This window comes from Cydia pomonella, chromosome 17, assembly GCF_033807575.1.
Source record: "Cydia pomonella isolate Wapato2018A chromosome 17, ilCydPomo1, whole genome shotgun sequence".
NCBI lineage: Eukaryota > Metazoa > Arthropoda > Insecta > Lepidoptera > Tortricidae > Cydia > Cydia pomonella.
In genome coordinates this window covers 4,039,089-4,063,770 of record NC_084719.1, presented here as the reverse complement: position 1 = coordinate 4,063,770, position 24,682 = coordinate 4,039,089, and the positions used below count along the sequence as shown (strand labels likewise).

The following is a 24,682-nucleotide window of genomic DNA, read 5'->3' as shown; positions in this document are numbered from 1 at the left end:
ATGTATGAAAACAGACCTGGAGCTTCATTAATGTAAACATCAAAAGATGCAAAAGCGTTTTTGCGAAGAGGATATAAATAAGTAAAAGATTAGGCATAATTAATTTTATCAACAACAGTTTGTTAATTTGTATGTTAATTACGTTAAAAATTGTTATAAATGTATTTAAAATTACTTTCACGCGAGTTTTCTGCATTTAAAACAAAGACAAAAATATTTACCTGTCAATCTAGATTTAAATTAAATCCAATGCGCTTAGTAGTTTTGATTTTAAGGTCATTTTCTTCATAGAAATTTGACGCATTGCATGAGATTACGTATCTACCTATAATATGCAAGAAATTAAAAAATGTTTACCCGATATACAAGTACATGCTCAGGGAGTTGAAAGCCGCTAACTTCATACAATATACATTACCAATACAAACTTCTAACTAGTTGAGTGGTCGGAACTGTTGTAGGAAATTGTTGTGCTCGATGCGGTGATGTTGTGCAAGTTTTAGGGGACATGCAGTTTAATTATGGTTGATTATAGTCTATGTAAAATACTTAGCTACTAAAATTTTCCTATATATCTATTGTACCGGTGTGTTTGAGTTTGGCACTCCATATTTAAGGTGTTCAGACTAGTGGGTACATTTAACATTGCTAAGAGGTTTGACTAATTAATTATTAATTAATTATTATTAAAACTTATAATTTAGTAGCTGCCCGTGACTTTATCTGCGTAGAAATAATTATCATAGTTAATTTCACTCCCCTTTTCATCCCCTTAATAGATGAATTCTGGGATGAAAACCAAAGTTTTCATGAGACCTATCTCAGGATAAAAACCATCATGTCCTTTTCTGGGTCTCAATATATCTACATACCAAATTTCATCTAAATGGTTATATCATGAAGACGTACAGACAGTCAGGTAGGGTAACTTTTTTATTTAACTAATTGAAACAACATGGCATTGCGCTCGCGAGTAATTGTATAACCTAATATAACGGTAGTGATGGCATTCCTTCAAATTCAGTCACTAAATGTATGTCTTCTGTTTCAGGGCTACTATCATGGGATTCAAACGAGCACCAGGTGGACCTGGAGGCCGAGCTGGCCACCCTCACGGCGCAGGCACCCGAGGGGGAGGAGGCCAGATATGGTGAGTCTCCATTCCTCTTAACTCTTTTGTGAGTCACTGCAGGACTATCATGGGACTCAAACGAACACCAGGTGAACCTGGAGGCCGAGCTGGCCACCCTCACGGCGCAGGCACCCGAGGGGGAAAAGGCCAGATATGGTGAGTCTCCATACCTCTTAACTCTTTTGTGAGTCACTACAGGACTATCGTGGGACTCAAACGAGCATCAGGTAGACCTGGAGGTACAGCTGGCCACCCTCACGGCGCAGGTACCCGAGGGGGAGGAGGCCAGATACGGTGAATCTCTTTACCGCTTCACTTTCTTGTGAAGTTGTGAATCACTGCAGGACTATCATGAGATAAACACTTGAATATATATCGATAGTTTCCATTTTAGAGTCAGCAATTAACGACCGCCGTAGGACATTGAGAGACATATACCTTGGAAAACTTTCAAATTTTTGTGACTTCCTGTGTCGATAAAGTCAATTTATGTTTTTCCCATATACTAATTACACATACAAAGCTTGTAATGATCACTGGTATATGGAAAATACATCGATAAATAAATAAATCGGTATGAGGATTAACCTTATCCTAAAACCTTATAGTTCTTACAAAAAAAAATGACACATATTGATCTAATCCTAAATTCAATCAGTACTTTAAAATTTCATATCTAATATTGTAAGGACCTCTCGCTACATGAAGGTGAAGGCTTCCTATTCCTCCTATAGTGATTCCAATCGTCTTTATTATTCGCTTCGTGCATCCATTGATCACCAGCCAGTCTCACTATCTTGTCTGTCCATTTCGCTTTAGGTCTGCCTTGCTTTCTTTTACCTGATGGCCCCTTCCAGGAGGTCAGTCTGTGAGTCCACCGGCTATCTGTCATCCTAGCGACGTGTCGCGCCCAACGCCACTTTAATTTCTTACAGTGACATAGGGCATCTGTGACTTTTGATAAATAATAAATAAATAAATATTATAGGACATTATTACACAAATTGACTAAGTCCTACAGTAAGCTCAATAAGGCTTGTGTTGAGGGTACTTAGACAACGATATATATAATATGTAAATATTTATAAATACTTAAATACATAGAAAACACCCATGACTCAGGAACAAATATCCATGCTCATCACACGAATAAATGCCCTTACCAGGATTTGAACCCGGGACCATCAGCTTCGTATGCAGGGTCACTACCCACTAGGCCAAACCGGTCGTCAAAAAATTAATGAATTAATTAATAGTATTTAAGCTCTACCAGACACATTAAACGTGTAATTATTTTAACCGCTAATCCATCGTAACTGAACTTTACACTTTGTAGGAAAATCACGTTTTCACCAGTTTAAAGCTTTTGTCTCCGAGTTTACGGTGTTTTTACGGCGCTGCAGATTAACCTCTGTTTTAGCATGATACTTTGTGTAACAGTATAAAGGTTGCAGGGATATCGGTCTTTATTACCATGAAACATTGTAAGTTGGTTCGAAACGGGTGTCTATTTTACAAGCTCTGGCGTTTTTATGATAAATCCCAGAGTAATATCAATCTAAGATATAACTAACATCGAATTTATCAGAGAAAGATTCTACATATGACTATAGCTATTATGTGGCTATCATGGTCGCAGTTTATTTAGAACAATACCTAAAAGAGCCGTATTACTAAGACTCCGCCGTCTATCCGTCTGTCCATCTGTCGCCAGGCTGTAATCTCATGAACCGTGATAGTTGAAATTTTCACAGATGATGTATTTCTGGTGCCGCTATAACAACAAATACTAACAAGTACGGCACCCTCGGTGGGCGAGTCCAACTCGCACTTGTCTGGTTTTATATTTTGTTGTCTTCGTTTTTTCATTCGATTTCGATAAAATTTGGATAGAGATCCCTTTTCTGTAGACTTCATTTGAGTTGCTATAGGGCCAGCTTATGCATTGTTGGCATTCCGCGCGCCGACGAAAGGTGCACTCTTTAGTTAACTTGCTCACACCCGAGTGTAGCAATACACATTCCTAATTAGGTAAGTATCATTGCAGCCTTATTTCAACTCCCAGATATATTAATAAGTAATTTTCCGGTGAGGTACGATACTTAATGTAATTAATTTAAAAAAGTACTTACTTATATAGTCTGTTTAACTTGTGTACGTAAAATGATTGATGCCCCAATTCCTTATAATTCCTTCCACCAAAAATGTCCAATGATCTGAAAATGATTGCCTTAAGCCATACACATCGTTAGCTCCCCGCTGGACCGGAAAACCGATAAAACGTCCGATAGGTCATGGATAGGTCTCGGATTTAAGAGTCAATTTTGATTATCGAAGAATACATACATATAGGAAACATAATTTTTTTGACAAACAGGCCAATTTGAACGTAGACTGTCTTCAGAATGATATTTGAACCTGCATTTCGCCCGCGCCAATACATGTACGGACAAGTACGAGAGAATCGCACGATAACTGAATGACATCAGTTAGCGGTTATTCTGATATCAGTGATCGTTCAAATTGGTCTGAAATACTCGCGCTTTTATGACATGTACTGATATCAGCTCAAGGATTCTGTGTAACCTGTGTCGAGTAAAATGTTTGATGCCCCAATTCGTTCTAATTCCTTCCACCAAAAATATCCAATGATCTGAATATGATTGCCCCGAGCCGTACACGTCGTTAGCTCCCCGCTGGACTGGAAAACCGATAAAACGTCCGATAGGTCATGGATAGGTCGCGGATTTGAGAGTCAATATCGAGTGTTGCGGAATACTAATGTCAGATATGAAATAAGGATATATTTTAAACAAAAAAAATTAACACATTGAGTGTCGTTCCCGCTCGGCGAGTTCTCTGTTCGTAGTCGCTTTTCTCTACAAAGCGGAAAATGCTGGGATCGGCTATGAGCGAAGCACTACGAAAACGTTGGCAGTCAGGTTTATTCTGCTTTTAACAATAAGTTTAGGATTAACTAGATCCATATCTAAATTTTAATTCAGATTTATTTCTTAACTTATTATATTTTTTTGTATACATTCCAGGGAGTTCTGTTATAGGTTATGCTTATAAGTACTCACGTTTTTTGTATATTATTTACTGTAAACGCTGTAGAACTTCTCAATAAATAAATTAAAACTAGAATACGCCTGAGTGAATGTGTTAAAACGTTCACCGCCAGTAATACTGCCGCTTTTCGCTACATACGGAAAATACGTACATGTTATCGGCTACGCGCGTGGCAGGTAGCTCTTTTCTATGAAATTTCCATTTCGAGAGAAAACGGTCTCCACTTACTAAATCTTAACAATTCACTTTGTCCATTGTTTTCAGCATAATGTATTCTGTTTTGTTTTAAAAAAAAAGAAAAACCTATAAACCATATTTTTCGTTGTGTCAATAACATCCACAAAAATCATGGAGAGGGGAAAATATTTAGAAGTAAAAAAACTCTCATTTTGTATGAACGAATACCGAGTACGTGTCCCTCTTAATTTTGAAAATTATTATAATATAAATTTATACAATTGAGAAGCGTTTTTTTACTCGTGATCGACGTAAGAGTGAAAGAACAGGGTAGCTTTTCATGGAGCCATTTTTAAGTCAACGAGGAGGGGGGGGAGGTTTAGGGTCGGCAACGCGCATGTAACTCCCCTGGAGTTGCTGGCGTACATAGGCTACGGAGACTGCTTACCGTCAGGCGGGCCGTATGCTTGTTTGCCACCGACGTAGTATAAAAAAAAGTATTGTCGTTTAATTTACAAAACATTTTGGCTTGTGTTATATTTGTCTATACTTATCTAATGTATGTACCTATTTTTGGTCATCATCATATATTTAAGAGTTAGACTCTTGTCTGTGGAGCGATTTCCATGTGTGTCGGTCCTCTGCCTTCTCCTTGACAGCCTGATACGACACGACGTTGAGTTTTTCCTTTACTTGATCTATGTAGGTTCTCCTTGGTCTCCCCCTCCGTCTCCTTGCTTCAACTCTCCCTTCAATGATGGTTCTTGATATATTCGTCGTGTCGTAGCAGGTGTCCACGTATTTTTGATTCTCACGTATAATTTCATTGCTTTACACGGACTCAAATAGCTTGAATGTCTTTAAATGCAAATTAAGGTGGTTTAAGAGTGATTAGTTACTAGTGTCGTATGGTTTGGCTTGGGATCAAACGGGTGATGATATTGATGAGATAACACTAAACAGGCGTCTGCCAGCGATTTGTCAATACATCGAACTGTTTAGTTTAACATCTGGTATTTAATAATATTGTATTAAACATATTTTAGAAGATATGACTACTTGTATTGGTAGGTTACATAATTAATACATACCCATTCAATATACATAAAATAATAATGATAATACATCCTTTATTGTGGACCACATAATGAAAAGGCAATACAGAAAAAGAACACACATTACAATAGGTAACAACAGGCGGTCTTATCGCTCAAAAGCGATCTCTTCCAGACAACCTTTATTATATATCCAAGCATGCGTTCTAGGATAATATTTCAAAAATATAACCGTTATTTTCTTATTGATAAATCTGGTGCAATAAAAACATACATAAATTATCATTATCAGACCCTAAAAACACATTACCAACCGAAAAACGCAATTTTTCCCAACCTCATAAATTTACAAATTAGACCCAGATCTTATATCGTAACATCTCGCAATTTCTGGCAAACCTAATTTACCTAAATGTAATTTACGGTTACGAATTTAGGTTACGATCTTCCAAGAAGTTAAGAAGGTATAAATTAGCAAAGTTTTATTTAAATAAGAAATTCTATTTCACTGAATTTTTAAATTGACGCAGTCGTTCAGTATTCCAGTTGTATGTAACTACAGATAAAATAAAATGTTAATAATCTTCCCTTAAAGGAGTGAAATCGGGATGAAAGTTTGTATGAAAGAAAAAAACACCTGAGGCAAAAGCTCAGCTAGTGAGTGTGCACTTACTTTCTCCAGTATTTTTGCTGGAATGACGATAGATAGATGAATAAACCATGTATTAGTTGTCCACAATACACACATATAAATATAAAAAGCGGCCCAGTGCGAGTCGGACTCACCCATGAAGGGTTCCGTACCATTTATGACGTATTAAAAAAAACTACTAACTAGATCTCGTTCAAACCAATTTTTCGGTGGAAGTTTGCATGGTAAATCATATAATTTTTTATATTTTTCATTCTGTTATATTACGAGTAGAAGTTACAGAGGGGGGGGGGGGGGGGGACACATTTTACCAATTTGGAAGTGTCTCTCGCGCAAACTATTCAGTTTAGAAAAAAATGATATTAGAAACCTAAGTATCATTTTTGAAGAACTATCCATAGATAGTATGGGTTTGATGAAAAAAGATTTTTTTAGTTTCAGTTCTAACTGGGGGAACCCCCAAAATTTATTGTTTTTTTTTTTCTATTTTTGTGTAAAAATCTTAATGCGGTTCATAGAATACATCTACTTACCAAGTTTGAACAGTATAGCTCTTATAGTTTCGAAAAAAAGTGGCTGTGACATAAACGGACAGACATGACGAATCTATAAGGGTTCCGTTTTTTGCCATTTGCCTGCGGAACCCTAAAAAATAACAAAAATCATTCATAATAAGAATAGGTAGAATTGTGTAAATTAGATTAGAAGGTTTGGTGTATGCGTTGCAGCAAAACAAAAGGGTTCAGCTCAGTAGTACGCTCCACTCTTTCGGGCGAAGCACTGATAATGGAGAATCTAGATCACGAAAAGATTATCGATGTATTTTTTTTTTCTCAAACATGTAATGAAATGTTGAGATGACTTACTTCAAATTAGGTCCGGAAATACTACATATCAGGTGCGATGAGTGAAGATGATATGTAAAGGAATTTCATACAGCCTTACACACCTAGGCCTGTAAGGCAATCTTCTTTTGTTTTTTAACGTCAAATTATAGCACGTCTTGGCATTCAACCTTAAAAAACTTATAAGCAAAATTCTGCCATTATGTTTTTTTTTCTTTTTTGTGTTTGCTAGATATTAACTTCAGGGTTTCAAAGGGGAACTAAAATTTGATTATTTTTGCGCTACGACGTAGGGTATAAGAGATACAGCCCTGTTAAGTTTTTTTTTTCAGTCATGCAGAAATCTTCATAGGGCTGTATCTCCTAAACAGTGTATCGTAGCGCAAAAATAATCAATTTTTCGTCTCCTTTTGAGACCCGACGCACTGAATAACCTATCAAATTATTAGAACATGAAACAATCATCATCGTCATCCTATTTTTTTTATTATTATTTCATTGCAAGTTTGAGAAAAGCACTATACAAATCTCGGCGAGAAACGGGGTTGCCGGCCGCGTATCCCTATTCGACCTCACTACGCTCAGCCGTCTATATCTACTTGGCCTGAAACCCTTCGTTTCCCGTCCTCTATAGTAATCTACTATTACAACTTACCTACATATATTTCCTAATAAAATTACCATTTTTATGTGTGCAGAATTGTCGTAGTTACGACGGTTAGGTTCTTAAGTGGAGATTTATGTTAGGAATTGTACTAGGCTATCAGAAAAAGCGAGAAGTAATCCCGGATTACCTTCACCCCGTGGGGACGCTCGCAAGAAGTTTCTCTTCCTAAATATATTCAATTTCTTATTCCTGTATTCTTGATTTCCTTTTTAGCCTAAAATCTCACTTTACCTAAGTCTCGTACAATTACGAAATACGTAATCTGTATAACTTTTCTTATAATAAAGAGGCCGTTTTCGTATGCAGCGGTAAATATATTACGTATAATATATATGTCTTGTGTTGGAATTTTCCCACATCCCGGTTTCTTCAAACGCACGTAATCGTGTTATAGGATTTAGGACGGTACCCGAAACTTACTTCGGTACGTGGTACAATAATATGCTTTTTTTATATTTTTGCCTTACGCCAAATGTATGATATCAATATTGCGTAACGCTTTACCGATTACCTTTTTTTTATATTTGTCTATTTATTGGAGCATTTCAATTACGTAGGCACATTTTGGTGATACATATTTTGCCGATTTCATTATGATATATTAATAAGTATTTAATTAGAGCGTGCGACTTGCAATCCGGAGGTCACGGTTTCAAACCCCGGCTCGTACCTACTAACGAGTTTTTCGGGATTTATGTACGAAATATCATTTGATATTCACCAGTCGCTTTTCGGTGAAGGAAGACATCGTTAAACCGGAGTAATCCCAATAAGGCCTAGTTTACCCTCTGGATTGGAAGGTCAGATGGCAGTCGCTTTCGTAAAAACTAGTTCCTACACCAATTCTAGGAATTAGTTGCCAAGCGGACCCCAGGCTCCAATGAGCTGTGGCAAAATGCCGGGACAACGCGAGGAAAAAGAAGGAGATTAGTATTTAATTTTTAAATAGTAGGTAGTAACAAACGTCTCTTTATGGCCACTGGGCCATAAATATGGCATGGGTATGGGCACAGCACTGGCTTGAATGGTAGAGAATTCCTTAAGGCATTAATTAAGTCCAACATTCATGGAATTCCGCCCTCGCAACGTTGGAGGTCATTTAAACTTAATTATACGCAATTAAGTCTAATTTTGTTATTAATAATGTGTTAAATTCGTGAAAGCTTAAATCAATATTACTGTTGGATAATCACGAAAACAGTATGTCGTTAACTAATATGGGTCAAAGTTATCCAAATCTGTGTCAGTACATTTTTTAATTCACTCTGTTATATAATTAAGTAAAATAAAGGTCTTATTCTAACTGTAATTAACTCCAATATCACATAACGGTCCGTCGGACCCTTCGTTTCCCTTCTCCCACAATGGATTCAGTTCTTGATCGGAATTGCTCCGGATTTCAACGAGGTAAGAGCCACTTTCGTTTGCAGTGGATCTGAGTGGTAATGCCAAATGGAAGTCCTTTGTTCATACAGTCTTGTTAGTTTGACTAGTACGCCAATTCAAGTTTTAGTAATTCGATCTGTTTCCAATTTGATACTGATTTGTCAGTTTCAAAAGTAATATTTCACAAACTAGGAACGACATTTTTGAGAATGACTGGGCTTCTGTTTCGAGCGCCATCTTGAAAGATACGCCACGCGTCTTTGTTTTTTGCTCATTGAAATTGCTTAAAGTGTAATATCGATAGATTATTATACAGTAAACTAATGTGGAAGTGTGCAGTGAATGGAAAATTAATCTTGAAACGCCTTTAACCACCATTTTGGAGTCAACGGCCGGTAGTCTACGTGCTTCCGTGCTTCTTATTTAGCGAAGTCTCAGTAATAGGGTCCCGTTTGACCCTTTGGATACGGAACTCTAATGAGATCAAAACTACTAATTTCTCAGGCTTTAGGTACCATTTAAAAATTATAATCCACAAAAAGACGGTAAAATAACTTATTTACTACCGTAGCTTTATTTGTTTTTTCTTTGTATTTGTTTCACCTAAAAACGAAGAAAACGAACCTAGTCTTGTATATCCCATTCAGAATGAAACTCGCACAATAACCTTTGTGCCAACATAACCCGAAAAACACGATACGCTGTCATCGCCAGATATCTTTCAGCGAAATATTACGGCAAAAAATGGTGCAGCATTGGGAACAAAAGAGTTTTTGTTACAAAATCTGGCTTCGCTCGCTGGTAACACTGGCTTAATGCCATTGTGTGGCCAATATACGCGCCAACGTTTTGCTTATGAATACGTAAATCTTGGTATTTTACTGTTTAATTCTTATTTACGGGTTCGCAAGCGGAGTATTAAATCGTTATAAGGATGAAGTATTATTGTTAACAAAAAGCGGAATGAAATTAACAAATGATTGATTTCACCGTATCCAACTGACTGCGCCAAATAAACAAGAATAAATAATAAATGTGAAAAAGCTTAGAGTTTCTTCCTTCTTTATTAAAGTTATGTATTTTAATTTTTTTTCACAAATGCCTATTGATTATCGTATGGTAAGATCAGGTGTAAATGTAATTACTTAACATATCAGTTCGAGTAAATTGGTTGCAAATTAATGAGTTTTTCGCTCTGTCATCCTCTTAAGGCCCAGCCATAGAAATGAAAAATCCAAAATTTGCCACGGAATTTGAACCTACAGTGCACGGAATACAGTAGATTTTATTTTGTTTGAAAATTGCACGAAACAAAACAAATGCAACTCTGTCCTAATTGAATATGATTTAAATTTCATCGAACTGAATAAGTCCTATAGGTAGGACCTTGGGCGTTACGAGGATATAATAAGGACAATTTTACGTATATGTATTAAACATTTATGAATGATTTTCTTTATTCTAATACTACCAAAATCTAGGACTAACATAGGTACGGAGAATAAATATTCCATTCAATGTGTTTTTAAAAGCTTCTAACGAAATACGAAATGCAAGCCCGTCACATGTTGCTGGCATGCAAATCCAGGACAAAGTCAGTTTGCAGCCGTATTTTTCGCGCTAAAACATTTTTATTTAGAAACTACCTGCCGATGCGAAAAGGTGATTTCGAACGGAATTTAATTAACCCCTTGAGACCCACGTCAAAAAATGTTATATGTTTTGGAATATGTACATTTTGTTTTTTGAACTTTTATTGATTAACTAAATGTATGAAATTAAAAACATAAAATTATAGCTTTTGGACCTCAGGGACTGCATAAACTAGTCATAAACACAAAATGCAGAATTCCTTTCCGAAAGTTAAGACCTGAGCCTACCTTTTTCTAGTTTATATGTATTGCCTAAATAAAAAGTTCCAACGTGGCTTAAACTACGTACGTGGTTCACGGGCAGAGCGCCATTCTCGAAACCGCGTGCTGTGGCACTTGCAAATCCCATACAATATAATTTTAGACAGAATTAGACTGCCACATCACACTTTTTATAAAAGATGACATATTGACAGCTCAAACAGCTCTTATAATATGCATCTTCATACATTTAATGGGCTCGTGATACGGCATCTCGACTATAGCCGTAACGTCCTTTGCCGTATCGTGCCACAGCACACTCTGAAGATTTTGTTATGACACCTCAGAGCAGATACCACAAGCGCTGGTGGCTTAGCGGTAAGAGCGTGTGACTTACAATCCGGAGGTCGCGGGTTCTAACCCCGGCTCGTACCAATGAGTTTTTCGGAACTTATGTACGAAATATCATTTGATATTTACCAGCCGCTCTTTGGTGAAAGAAAACATCCTGAGGAAACCGGACTAATTCCAACGAGACCTAGTTTACCCTCTGGGTTGGAAAGTCAGATGGTAGTCGCTTTCGTAAAAACTCGTAAAATCTTGGGATTAGTTGTCAAGCGGACCCCAGGCTCCCATGAGCCGTGGCAAAATGTCGGGACAATTTGAAGAAGAAGAAGTGACCACAGAGCTATGGTGTCCCGAAAACGGGACAAGATACTTTACTTCATTATAATCCTATGAAAACTCGGTGTCTATGGACGGTATTGGAGTATTGTCAAAGTAAAAATCATCGGCTACTGACGTGGTGCCATAACTATAACGAGGTTCTCCTTTTACGTCTCTCGACGGTCTGTCCCTCAACGTGTTAATATTATGTCCTCATTACCAAAATTTTCAAGCTTAATCTGTAGTTAAGACAGACATAGAACTTTTGTTACTTACAAGCGATGAAAGGCCTATAATTTATGTTTTTTTCTTTAAGCAGGTAGCCGAAATAGAGCATCCATTTATCTTGATGTCGATACCCACTTCAATTACTTAGGTAATTTATATGAAACCGAGAGCCTTTCTAGACCTACGTCAAGACACACAAAAGAAATAAAGAATAAAAGGTAGACTAAGTTCTTAGAATTGGTTGTTACGAATATTGTACCTACTTAAGACCTTTATTTTAATTTTTCAATATTTTCTTGTTTTTCCTCCTCTTCCTCTGTTTCTAGTTCACTTATTTATATAAAATGAAGGCTTATACTAAATTGCTGAAGTAGGTTAATGGTAAACCTGTCTAATGGTTCCAATATTGATGAAGTCGATTGTAATAAAAATACTTCCTCGTTTTCATAACTAATTCTATCTTTCTAAGCAAGGTGCTTAGCCAAAAAAACAATCGTCCATCTTTAAAGCCGATCTAAAAATATATAATGTATGGAAATGACAACGTTATTTTCCAATTTGTATCCGCTTACGTTTCGATCGGCGTTTACGACTAACGATTGTCGCTTAGGCTGAACAACCGTTCTGACAACCGGTTTTTCCTAGTGGGTAGTGACCCTGCCTACGAAGCTGATGGTCCCGGGTTCAAATCCTGGTAAGGGCATTTATACGTGTGATGAGCATGGATATTTGTTCCTGAGTCATGGGTGTTTTCTATGTATTTAAGTATTTATTAATATTTATATATTATATATATCATTGTCTATGTACCCTGAACACAAGCCTTATTGAGCTCACTGTGGGACTTAGTCAATTTGTGTAATAATGTCCTATAATATTTATTTTTATTTATTATTAGGCTACGCTCCTTGTAAATGCAAAATGCATTTATGTTCAATTTCTTCAAACCTTTTGAATACTCAAGTTCAAGTTGAAATCCTAAACGGCAGAACAGTTTTTTTTTATTTGACACAAGCAATACTTTTCGTTCGGAACTCATACCCTAAGGAGGTGTAATGAGGAACTATATTTTTAATATAGTATTGGCTTGTGCATAAATCACGCGAGGTGTTTTTCGGCTACACTTTGACTCACCTCCCCCTTGGTGATATTTTTGGCTTGGGCTCGCACCTCGCACAAAACTCATTTGTATATGTGACTGTTTGTGTTCTAAATAAATTAAAAAAAAAAAAAAAAAACGACTAGTGGGGGCAATCAAAATCTACGCAGAAGTCTCGGGCTCATTCTAGTCTCAAATAAGTTTTATTTTACAAAGAAAGCATTGAGTTGCAGTCTCCGTGCGAAAGGACGACCGAACAAAGCCGATAAAACGTTACGATGGCGTCGCATTGCGGACTCAATCCATACTGTATCACCTTGAAACTTTCACCAAGCGTTTGGACTGATTTTACTTAATACTTGGAAATAAATGGTGTAGAGGAATGGAGTTAAGAAGGTGGATTGCCGATATTTTACGATACCCGTTTTCCTAAATAAATTATATTTATGTACCTACGAAATATCATTTGATATTTACCAGTCGCTTTTCGGTGAAGGAAAACATCGTGAGGAAACCTGACTAATCCCAACAGGCCTAGTTTTACCCCCTGGGTTAGAAGATCAGATGGCAGTCGCTTTCGCAAAAACTAGTGCTTACGCCAAATCTTGGGATTAGTTGTCAAGCGGACCCCAGGCTCCCATGAGCCGTGGCAATGTGCCGGGACAACGCTAGGAAGAAGAAGAAGTTTTTCTAAATAAATTATTAACCTAACTGATGCATCTATTGGTTATGACATTTGTTGTTTAATTTAATTAATAATTTTTTTATATTTAAAACGGTGAAAGTCGATATTTTACGTGATTATATTGCATATTATAGATTATAGCGTGTCTAAAGGTAATTAATCGTCGCTTATTATATGTATCTGTTATATTATATGTATAATCGTATAGAAATCCCCAGCACGGCATTACAGAGTCGCTTGGTAACTTTTCACTTCCAACTTCCGAATTTCGCTCACGCTCGCTCGATCGAGCGTCCAAACTTCCGCGGCGTTAGGCGTCTGTCATACCATCAACGACTAACGAGAAATACGTAGATACTTACTAGAAATGAGAGAGTAGGGATGATGAGTTGATGACCAATTCTGTCGTGTTGTACTTATATAAATATCTATATTATATATAATACTTAGCTGCACAGAAGCCTATAAAAGGCTTTCCATCATGGTTAAAATCTTTGACAAATCGTAAATAATCTTGAAATAGTCCCGTTATATAGATACTGACGTGCATTACCTATATATTACATATTTTTTTGTATTTTGTGAGCTCGACTCCACTCCACGTAGGGCTCATTTAGACGGTGCCAGAACTCGCATGCGAGTTTCATTACATTGCGGGATTTGATCGGTCGGCCGAATTAGTTGTAACCTCAAAAGTCCGCAATGCAATTAAATGCAAAAAAAATGCATGCGAGTGCGCGCCGTCTGAATCAGCCCTTAAATAGGATTTTTAGAGATTTAAGTAGGCTGCATTAGAAAACTTTAGGCCTAATAAACATGGAGACGGTAAAAAAATACTAGAGTAATGTGAAGAGGTAGTAGAAAAGGGTCTTGGGGGGGGGGGGGGGGGTTCAGTATATGATTCCTGCTTCATCTTCGCACTCAAAAGTTTTGATGTGTCTTGTGCCTCTGATTCTTATGGAGACAGCTCCAATTACGGAAATTTGGACTTTAACTTTCAGCGGGGAAATAATTTGTGAATTTCCTTCCCCTATTTATCATTTAAATTTGATGCTGTCTTTTTTAACTATTGTATTCAGTCCCTACAGCTCCGTCGCATGAGATGAATAGTGGCGTAAAGAAGGCTCATCTGAACAAGAATATCTAACACAATAAACAGCAAAAACATGTCAGACTTCAACCCTGCATGGATAATGACTCTTATAAAGTACCATTTCAATGATATATTTTCACAATATAACTTTCTCCAGCTAAACGTGCTAACTTTTTTTGCTATCTCAAAAGAACAACTCAACCCTAAATTCGGGCTAATATATTCACCGCAGGAGCGAATACAGCCACATGTAAATAAACGGTGAAATATGACATTGAGGGGCTCTAGAGACCTTGGCAATGTTGGACAGAATATATTTCATGTTCAAGGGAAACTTACTTACAAGTTTTTTTTAGTATGTTTCCTGGTAGAATAACGATCGTTTGCGGGTCTGGAATGTTCTATTGTCATAGGATTCTTTTTGTACTTGCCTTACTCGGTATTAGAAGCTAGGCTTTGTTGGTAAAGGAATGTGATAAATATGAATGAATGAATGAAGGTTATTTTTAGAATTATACAAAGTCCGTATTTCTGTTAGTACACATATTAAGGGACATTTATAATTAAAAGTTGTATGTACTTTTACTGTACACTTTTCTTTCAGATTATTAATCGTACAATGAACTTAATTCAAGATCAAGTTTTAACGCTAAAATCAATGAAAAATGATTAAAAGGAGGTGTACTCCTTGTGACGTCACAGAATTTTATTTTCATAATAACAAATCGTTCTGGCGCTTCAATAAGAGTAGCTATTTCTGCTCAAAATAAATGTTTAGACTGTATAAGTTCCTTTACCTATGGCCTACAGAATAAATGTCCCCCTTTTTTCATAAAATTTAATAACCTCTTACAAACCTTCGATAATTTTATTCCTTTCTAACAAACCGAAATGTAAAAATGACGGATGGGACAAAAAAATATTAACGGATTGTTAGATTTGACAGGCGATTATGAGTAACACCAATAATCATTTGAATAACCTTTATTTTTTGTTAACAGGAGAACGACTAATCCAATTCGCGTCCGAGAACCTCGTGACGGAGATCCTCATCCACCCACAGATGAACACGCTGATGCAGTGCATGAGGAACCTTCTCAGCAGCTTCACCAGGCATCGGCACCTGGTGCACGCCGGCTACACCGCCGCGGGGAACGGCTCCTGGATCATGCAGGTACTACATGATCCTCAGATTAATCTCGTGACGAAGATCCTTATCCACTCGCAGATGAACACGCTGATGCAGTGCATGAGGAACCTGCTCAGTAGCTTCACCAGACATCGGCACCTGGTGCACGCAGGTTACACCGCCCGCCGCCGGCAACGGTTCCTGGATCATGCAGATACTTCATGTCCCTCAGATGAACAAAGAGACGCTAATACTTGATAACATGAGGAAACTCCTCAAAAGTTTCACCAGGTATCGGCATCTGGTCCACGCCGACTACACCGCCGCGGGCAACGACGCTAATACATAAGAAACCTTCTCAGCGGCTTCACCAGGCGTCAGCATCTGCATTAGTTTACTAGATTAGGAAGAGCTCGTAGTTCTTAGAGGTTCTTAAAAAGTTAAAAAGTTCTCGGAAATTTTAGAAAAAGTTCAGGAAGTTAAGAAAACATTCATTTTAGAAACGGATAATTTCGTTCCTGATACAGAAATATTAAAAAAATTGGAAACTTTCCGACGGCAGTCATGGCACATCATTACTTGCAGGTACATTTTTTTCAATATTCAATGTAATCTCGGCAAGAGCCATGCCTATTGGCTCGTCCACTATCTTGGCGCAGTCCGGCCAACACCAGCCAGAATAAATTTAGCGTACCTGTAGAGACCTAAAATTTGTCATAATTTAATACTCCTACCCTTGAGTGAAGATTACCGTTAAGTTTTAGCAGATTTGATATAAAATTATCCAGTCAATTAATTTTAGGGCTTTCTAGGGTCTAAGAGGATTGTAACGCAATTTTCTTAGAGTTAATTAAAATCCTGACTTAGTTACATTGTGGGATAACGTTTTCTATGAAACGTACTTGTAGCTTTCCTGGAAACCTTTTTTTTAACATAATACAAACTTCTGCAATATTTTTTCCTGGCACTTGGTAAGATTTCCAGGTAGAAATATAACTTGTAATAGGCGCCGCTTTTTGATAATTAACAAATTAAACACATATCAGTGAAAGGATAAGGATCAAAGTAAAATGGCGTTCTAAAAGTTTTAATCATGTATCGAAAGATGGCAGTAAATTTACTGTGGCTACAAAGAGTTTTCTTAGACAATCCACTCTAAATTCTCTTTGTATTTATTTCCTATTAATTAAAGCAATTTCAGAGCTCCCTGAAAACTTAATCTTATTTAAGTTTAAATAAAGTCCTTTTTCCTTTGATACATTTACCTAAAGTGAAATTCAATTATCAAATTCTAGGGCAAAACTAATCAAATATTCACAAGTTGATTCAGGGAATGCCTTCCTGATGTTGACGTGGAACGTTTTGACAGATCGACTGTGTTTGTATAGCATTGGCAATTAATTTGGTTTCACTTAGATGAGTTCTTGATTGTTAGTAATTTTACGAAGTTTAATTTAATTGATAAACTAGCGATCCGCTCCAGCTTCGCACGGGTAAATTATACACCTAAACCTTCCTCTCTTAAGGCGAACATTTATTATGTAATTTTTTATTTCTTCATATGTGATATTTGTCACTCAATCACGAGCTCTTTAGATCCTAATGGGATACAAAAATGTCCCAGAGTTTTTTTTCCACTGTGTTACCATTTCCCCATATACTTTGTATTGCGGTAACAAAAAAGAAAATTTGAAAAATGTATATAAATTTTGGGACTTTTTTCTCCTATAAGGATAAAAAGGGCTCGCGATCCTGACTAGAAATAACACAAATGTGGCATAAAATGTCACATAAAAAAGAAAAAAAATTAAACGCTATGGGTCTCTTCCAATCAACCTTTGAGCAATTGAAAGTGAAAAAATAAATAAATCAAGGTAGACTGATTGTCACCGGTAGGCTTTCCTCTCAGGCTGACGTCATATCCGAAATATGACGTCGTACCGTGGTAATGTGTGTTGGCCCTTACATGAAAATGGTGTCTTCAAACTGTAGGATTGCGCTTCTTAAAACAGCAGCTATTTATTTATATAGGTAAAGGTTATAAAAATTTAGAAAATCATATAAATTAAAAGTATTTTCAGAATAGAGTAATAAAGATGTATTGATTTGAAAATAAATTTAACACCTGGTTATAACGATTCCGTTAACCTTTTAACGGTAAAAAAACATGGTTTAAGCCTCACCACCTACATGAAGTCCTGAAATGAATTATATAATATGAAAAAAGTACAAAAGATGATGTAATTATTGTAATAGGAATATAGTGTGGTAATTTTTTCCATTATTTCTAAATATGTCCTGTAAAATTTAAATAACTACTTTTACTTTAGCCCAAAAGGCTGCAATATATTAAAAATTGTTGTAATAAACTTAAAAAAAATACCACCAAAATTAAAAAAAAAATGTAACCCTTGTAATGAATATCAAAAGCCTCATATAAGTTTCAAAAGCTTTTAAATGAACATGCACTGAACACAAAATCCATCGAAACAAAACATTAATTTCAGAAATGAAATGAGCGATAGTCCGCCATCTTGAATATCCGTGTTTAGCTTCCAATGCCGTCGGCAGGAAATTGGTTCTGCTAAAACAACTGGAAGCTAGAACTAGTTCAATTGATGATTGTGCTAAGAGAGAAGAATATTAAAAGCACTTGATAATGTAGACTAAGGTTATTAGCGAATAATGTTTAAGCATAAGCTCAAAATAATATTTCATAAAATCGCGATACTATTATATATGAGAGCTTTTTAGTCTAGTACCGTATTTGCTGAGTTGCCTTAGTAAAGTACGAGATTAAAAAGCTTGATTATATCACTCTTATGTATGTGTGTTGTTTACTATAAAACCTAAATAATTAATGATAATTGCTAAGTGTCTCAGTAGATAAAAATTTAGACATAAACGCGCGACTCCGGCCCCGCGCCCCGGGCCCGTTTAGTATTTTCTAGGGACCCCGCGCTCGCACTTGATTGATATTTTTTTTAGTTGACTACAGCGTATCAAAATGAATATTATAGTTGAGTGGGAGCCCCTATGGGCTAATAATAATGTATTTAGGTATTGCATACTTTTCATGTACCTAAGTACAGTCAGTGTCAAATACTTTGTAGCAACGAAAGTAGCCAAATAGTTCGGTACACCATATATTTAGTATGGTGTACCGAACTATTTGGCCACTTTGACTGCTACAAAGTATTTGACGCTGACTGTACATGAAAGTACGCAATATTAGTTTGGTATACGAAATCTTAAATGCAACCATTAGAGTCGACGAGAAGAAAGCCTACCTAAATACATATGTTTACATAGACCTTCGATGAGCCCCGATGTAAATTTTTGACGTTTGCAGGCTGTTATGCAGTCGGTAGTAATATCGCGCTGTGGCGCGTAGCAGTAATCAGTCGGTCTAATTGTAAGTCCAAACGGTACCCTAAAACTATTTCCGTAATATCCTCGTAAGGCCCAAGGTCCTACCTATAGGACTTATTCAGTTCGATGAAATTTAAATCATATAATTTAGGACAGAGTTGCATTTGTTTTGTTTCGTGCAATTTTCAAACAAAATAAAATCTACTGTATTCCGTGCACTATAGGTTTAAATTCCAGTGGCAAATTTTGGATTTTTCATTTCTATGGCTGGGCTTTAAGAGGATATAGCGTGTGGGCTCTGATAGTTGATATTAAATTAAATTAAATTAAAAATATTTATTTCGGACTCTGGTTCCATAATTTGTTAGTATAATACACACAATACACTTACGACTACAGCACTGTACAATTTACTTACAACTAGTGTTAGTGACATACATTACTTAAACCTAAACCTAATATCTCCGGGGAGAGGCGCGCACTGGGGCATGCATCTTATCCCAATAACGCATTATCGGGCAATCTACCCGTTCAGCAAGTGAGCTCAAAATGCTGTTGGTGCTACCCAGAACTCTTCGCATCAAAGATGATATTCTGGTGCGTAAAATTGCGTGGAACCCCGGCACGCCCGCCGCCGCGAACATGCCGGACGCACTGCAATAGCGAGGGTGCCCCATCAGCATCCTGAACGCATTGTTGTATTGAACTTTCAATACATTGACGGCCCTCTGAGAATAGCTAATCCACAGTGCAAACGAGTAGAAGGATTGGCAGAATGCCTTAAACAAGGTAACCTTTACACTGTCACTACATCGTGCGAACCTACGACTCAGCATATTACAACGGACCGCCAAAGCTCGACGTTCCCTGTCTATGTCCTGATCATCACATAGCGTGTCCGATACCCAGTGCCCCAAGTACTTAAATTTAGAGACTCTGTTTAGTGGTGTGCCATCAAGTACAACAGGCGGGACAATGTTGTATGTTTTATTGCCAGCCTTAAACAGCAACAACTCACTCTTCGTCGCATTGTACTTAAGGCCATGGGCAGCAGCGTAACGCTCGCATATGCATAGCAACTTTCTCAATGCACTGATGCATGGACTTAGTAACACCATATCATCGGCATAGCTGATGTTGTTTATAACTTTTCCGCCCACGGAGCAACCTATAGAAGTGTTACTGAGTTCATTGATCAGCCCATTCATATAGAGATTGAAGAGCTTCGGAGACGTCAACCCACCCTGTCTCACTCCGCACTTCAACCTATACTCGTCAGAAACCGATCCAGCCCACCTTACAACATTTGTTTGATGCTTGTACCAATACTTAAATATAGACACAATCTCCCCCGGCATGCCTGCCTCTTCAGATAATTTTGACCACAAGATATCGTACGACACTAAGTCGAAGGCCTTAGAAAGGTCCAAGAAACAAGCATACACAGGGGGTTCGCTCATTAGCATAGTACTGGACAGTCCGCTTGAGACAGTAAATAGCTGATTCAGTAGATAACCCAGCTCGGAATCCAAACTGAGCGTCATTCAACTTAATATGAGTATTTAACTGTTGATCAAGCAGGCTATCCAGCACCTTTGCTATTACATTCGCTAAAGAGATGGGCCTATAGTTGTTTGTATCCGACACGTCACTCGTTTTACTCTTAATGATTGGGACTACAATAGTTTTCATTAGATCATCAGGAAGGTAAGAGTGAACGATGGATAAAGCAAAAAACATAGCTAGAACTCTCGGCAGATGGGGACCAGCGTACTTCAGATGTTCTACACTGAGGCTATCATGCCCCGGCGACCTACCACGCGACATGTTCCCAATGACAGTAGCTATCTCTATAGCGGAAAAATAAATAGGTCGGTGACAAGCGCCGGCACATGCCCTACCAACAGTGGTCAGCGTCTCGCTCAGTAAGTTACGCAGCGGTTCAACTGTAAAATGCGTTTTAAAAAGATTTGCAATGTCCGCCGGCTCACACGCGCCCCCGACGCTCACAGGTAGGCTCGGTTTGGTGTTAAGGCTATTAGTGTGTTTCCAGAAGGACCCAAACCTCTTAGCATCGTGATGCGATGCCAGAATATCCAATTTGATTTGGTTTTCATGGTTTTGGCACCATTTAAGTTTCATTTTAAAATGTTTCCGAGTCGAACACATAGCCGTATAAGTAGGACCGAGCCGAGGCCTACCACTACTAACCCACTCATGAAAAGCAAGCCGAGCCTCTCTATGAGCATCTTTGACATGTTTATTCCAACCCGTGATATACCGACCTTTATGGGGTTTTTTCATGTCGTAGCTAAGGATAGCCGCCTCACTAAGAGCCTTAACTATTTTAGTATATAGGTCACTAATATAAACCCTGTGGTTGTCATTGCTACACATTGTATCACAACATTCTCTTAGTTCAGGTGGAAAATCTACTTTTGAAAGTAAGCTGTTACATATCTCTGTATACTTTGAGATTTGAGGCGGATCTCTTGTTCCCCAGATTACTTTATTTTTAAGACTTGGCAGTTCTCTGGATTTCCGCTTTAAAATATTTAAATTAACCATAACTTCGAGTGGGAAATGGTCCGACCAAAATACATTATAATTCACCTTAATATCTATTATAGAACTACAAGCCGCCTCGGTCACAAGACAGTGGTCGAGCCAGCTGGTAGCTCCATGAGCATCACTGTAGTATGTAAAAGTGTCAGAGTCCGCACCCAGTATATCTAAGTCCGCCCACCGCCACTTTTGTTCTGTGCAAAAACTCACCAGTTCGTTTCCAAAACGCCCACCTGGGTGCGCGTTAAAATCTCCCAGAATTATAACGGACTCCACGTTATCACTCTCAATCACTGCACTAATCTCACTTAGGCACTCCGTAAAGTCCACTAGATTTTCCGCACAGTCAGTAGGCATATAAACACAAGCAATTATAATTGCCCGATCTGACATCTCAATTTTTATCGCTGTGATACGCACACTACTACACGGAAGTACAGTTACGTTCGTAAAAACACTCTTTCGCCACAATATAGCCACTCCACCATATGGTCGTCCTCGTAGGAGCCCTGCAGAGGTATCCACAGCCGATTTACCGGTATAGCTGAAATCCGGACTGATGCTATCTAGAAACGGTATATCATGAGGCATCAACCAATGCTCCTGAATTGCGATAATATCAGCTGATTGTGTCATCGATCTAATGCACTCCACAGATCTAGTAACCGATTTACAGTTAAAAGATATAATTTTGTAATTATTTATGTTACTATTCATTATCGAGATGGGGTACGACTCCTTCCTTACGCTTCACATTAAAGTTAACAAATCGCCTGAAAGAAATGCCTTCAGGCCATAAGTTGTCATTCATAAATAATTTCAACTTGGCGTAAGGAACGAGACACTTAAATGCATTATGCCCCTTTTCTCTTAGCATTGATACTTTTTCCAGCTTCACCTTCACTTGTGTTTTCATGAGAATGTACTCGATAATGTCGTTTTCGGTAGCTTCCTTATGCACATTAGTGATAAAAAGTTCGATCAGGTTTTTCGCGGCTCTAAACTTCGAGTTACTGTCATTTTGCGCTTTTCCAAATTTACCTATGAATCGATCTTTAAATCGATATGGTCCCATATACGTAGTTTAATAGAATCCTTTATTTTAGATTCCCTTACTTTCCTCCCCTTGATCCACGCACATAACTAAAGCGTGTGGCGTGTTGAACGCTTTGGGAACTGACGTATTCTGTGACGTCACTACTCTTGATAACTTCGTTGAAAATACATCACGTGTCTTATTGATGATGCTATCTAAATTGATGTGGGAGCTTATTAATGGTTGAACGTGACAGTATTTTATCATTAATTATTCTTTATCGTTATTATTATCAATCGAATACCGGCTAATTACGGGGTAATGATCCCTGATGGTCGATCTCCATCTGTCGTTCAGTCTTAAGCCGGCTACTCACACACCTGCCGCAGGGACAATATTGGAATTGGACCCTTAATTGCCTCCTTAATTGTGATGTGTATAGGTAAGCAGGGGCAATTTTCAGATTGGGCCTGCGGCAGTGCTGCAGCGGCGCAAGACCTTCCTAGCTCCCTAGGTTATATCTACCGCCCTGCTAAATTGCCGCATGTGTAGTACGATAGGAGCAATTCCAGTCAGTTCATTGGCGACAACCGAGCGGAGTGCACGTGTCACAATGGACAATAAAGAGCGAACAATGTTCATGTGGCACAATTCGCTTCGTCTCTGCAACCTATTCTTCACCCAGTATCTATTCGGTAGCACCACAGAAAGTGCCAAGACCAATCCTTTGGTGTTTCGACAGTACTGGAGCCTATCTCACGGACGTGCGTTCAGCGGGACTATCACTTACACATTGAACGGCAGGCTTGTGTGTAGAGAACAGCCGTATTTGCTCCGACTGCCACGCGACCTGTATTGCCCATGCGGCAGGTGTGTGAGTAGCCGGCTTTATTCCTAGCATGCTTCTTTCCATACCGTATTGACAGATGGAGACTGACAACAATCAGGAAAAAAACTAAAGTCGGAGACGCAGCCAGAGAAATAAAAAAAATAGAAGTGAACAGGTCACTTGTCAAGATCGAAAATAAACAAATGTACACATAATATAACTAATTGATTTCCTTCATACAGCAAGAGATGTCAGGGACACCCGACAACGAAATGGGAGGATGATTTCCCACCAAAGTGGATAAGAACCACTCGGAACAAGCCTGGAAAGCTTTAGAGGAGGCCTTCGTCGGAAACCCCGACAACCTGACTAGTGACTACTAAAAACAGCACGATAAACAAGTGAATCAAGGCTAATTGGATTGGATTAGTTCCCTGATGGTACATAGCGATGAAGATGGAATAGACATATTTTCCCAAGGAACCTACCACGAAATTTTGAAATAGGTAAACAGCTATTTCATATTAAACTTCGATGGCTAAGAGTAACCTATATGAATATGATAATTAAAGAGTCCGATCGGGGCCGTGTCCAATACGTCAGTTTTTTTATAGCAAGCATCACGTGATCACCGATCACCCGTCATAGAAAACAAAGTGTCGGAAGCCCCGGCCCGAACCCGGGCTGTTCTAGCGCGAGTCATCTTTAATCCTCTCCTCATAGTCCCTACTCTAGATCAATGATATCATTCACTTCATGTAATACTTTGAAGATTGTCTCGCCGAGATTCTGACTGTCTGCCGGTCCATATTTGGACACCATCCTCCAATTGAGGGGGGATTTAAATCTTCTCGGGTCAGAGGTGTAGGGTTAGAGCCGGTGTAGCTTTATTTGACGTTCATAAGCGCATTGTAATATGCCTACTTGAATAATAAAATATCTTATCACTTTTACAAATGTAAATCTTCAAACCTAAGTAAAACCTGCTGCATCTTCAACATCTGCTGCTGTGAGTTAAATAAAACACGGACTGTATAGTTTCACAAAAATCCTTTAAAAAATATGAAGATCCTATTTCCTTATAAATCATCTGAAAGAATTTCGCTTTAATATTTTGCATAAACGTCCTGAGTTTTCTCTC

The 24,682-nt window shown here is 37.9% G+C and overlaps 1 protein-coding gene across 5 annotated transcripts in view; it reads left to right on the top strand.

The window, feature by feature from the left end:
* LOC133527248 (microtubule-associated protein futsch-like) overlaps positions 1-24,682 on the top strand; it is a 286,179-nt gene that overhangs the window by 190,363 nt on the left and 71,134 nt on the right. For 3 of the 5 annotated variants that reach the window (XM_061864160.1, XM_061864161.1, XM_061864164.1), the window contains exons 2-3: positions 1,052-1,150; positions 15,612-15,784. In XM_061864160.1, coding sequence (XP_061720144.1) covers positions 1,052-1,150; positions 15,612-15,784 — 272 coding nt within the window. Of the gene's footprint in view, positions 1-1,051; positions 1,151-1,199; positions 1,289-1,350; positions 1,427-15,611; positions 15,785-24,682 lie in introns of those variants that run through there. The other 2 variants (XM_061864163.1, XM_061864162.1) reach the window with 2 other exon arrangements.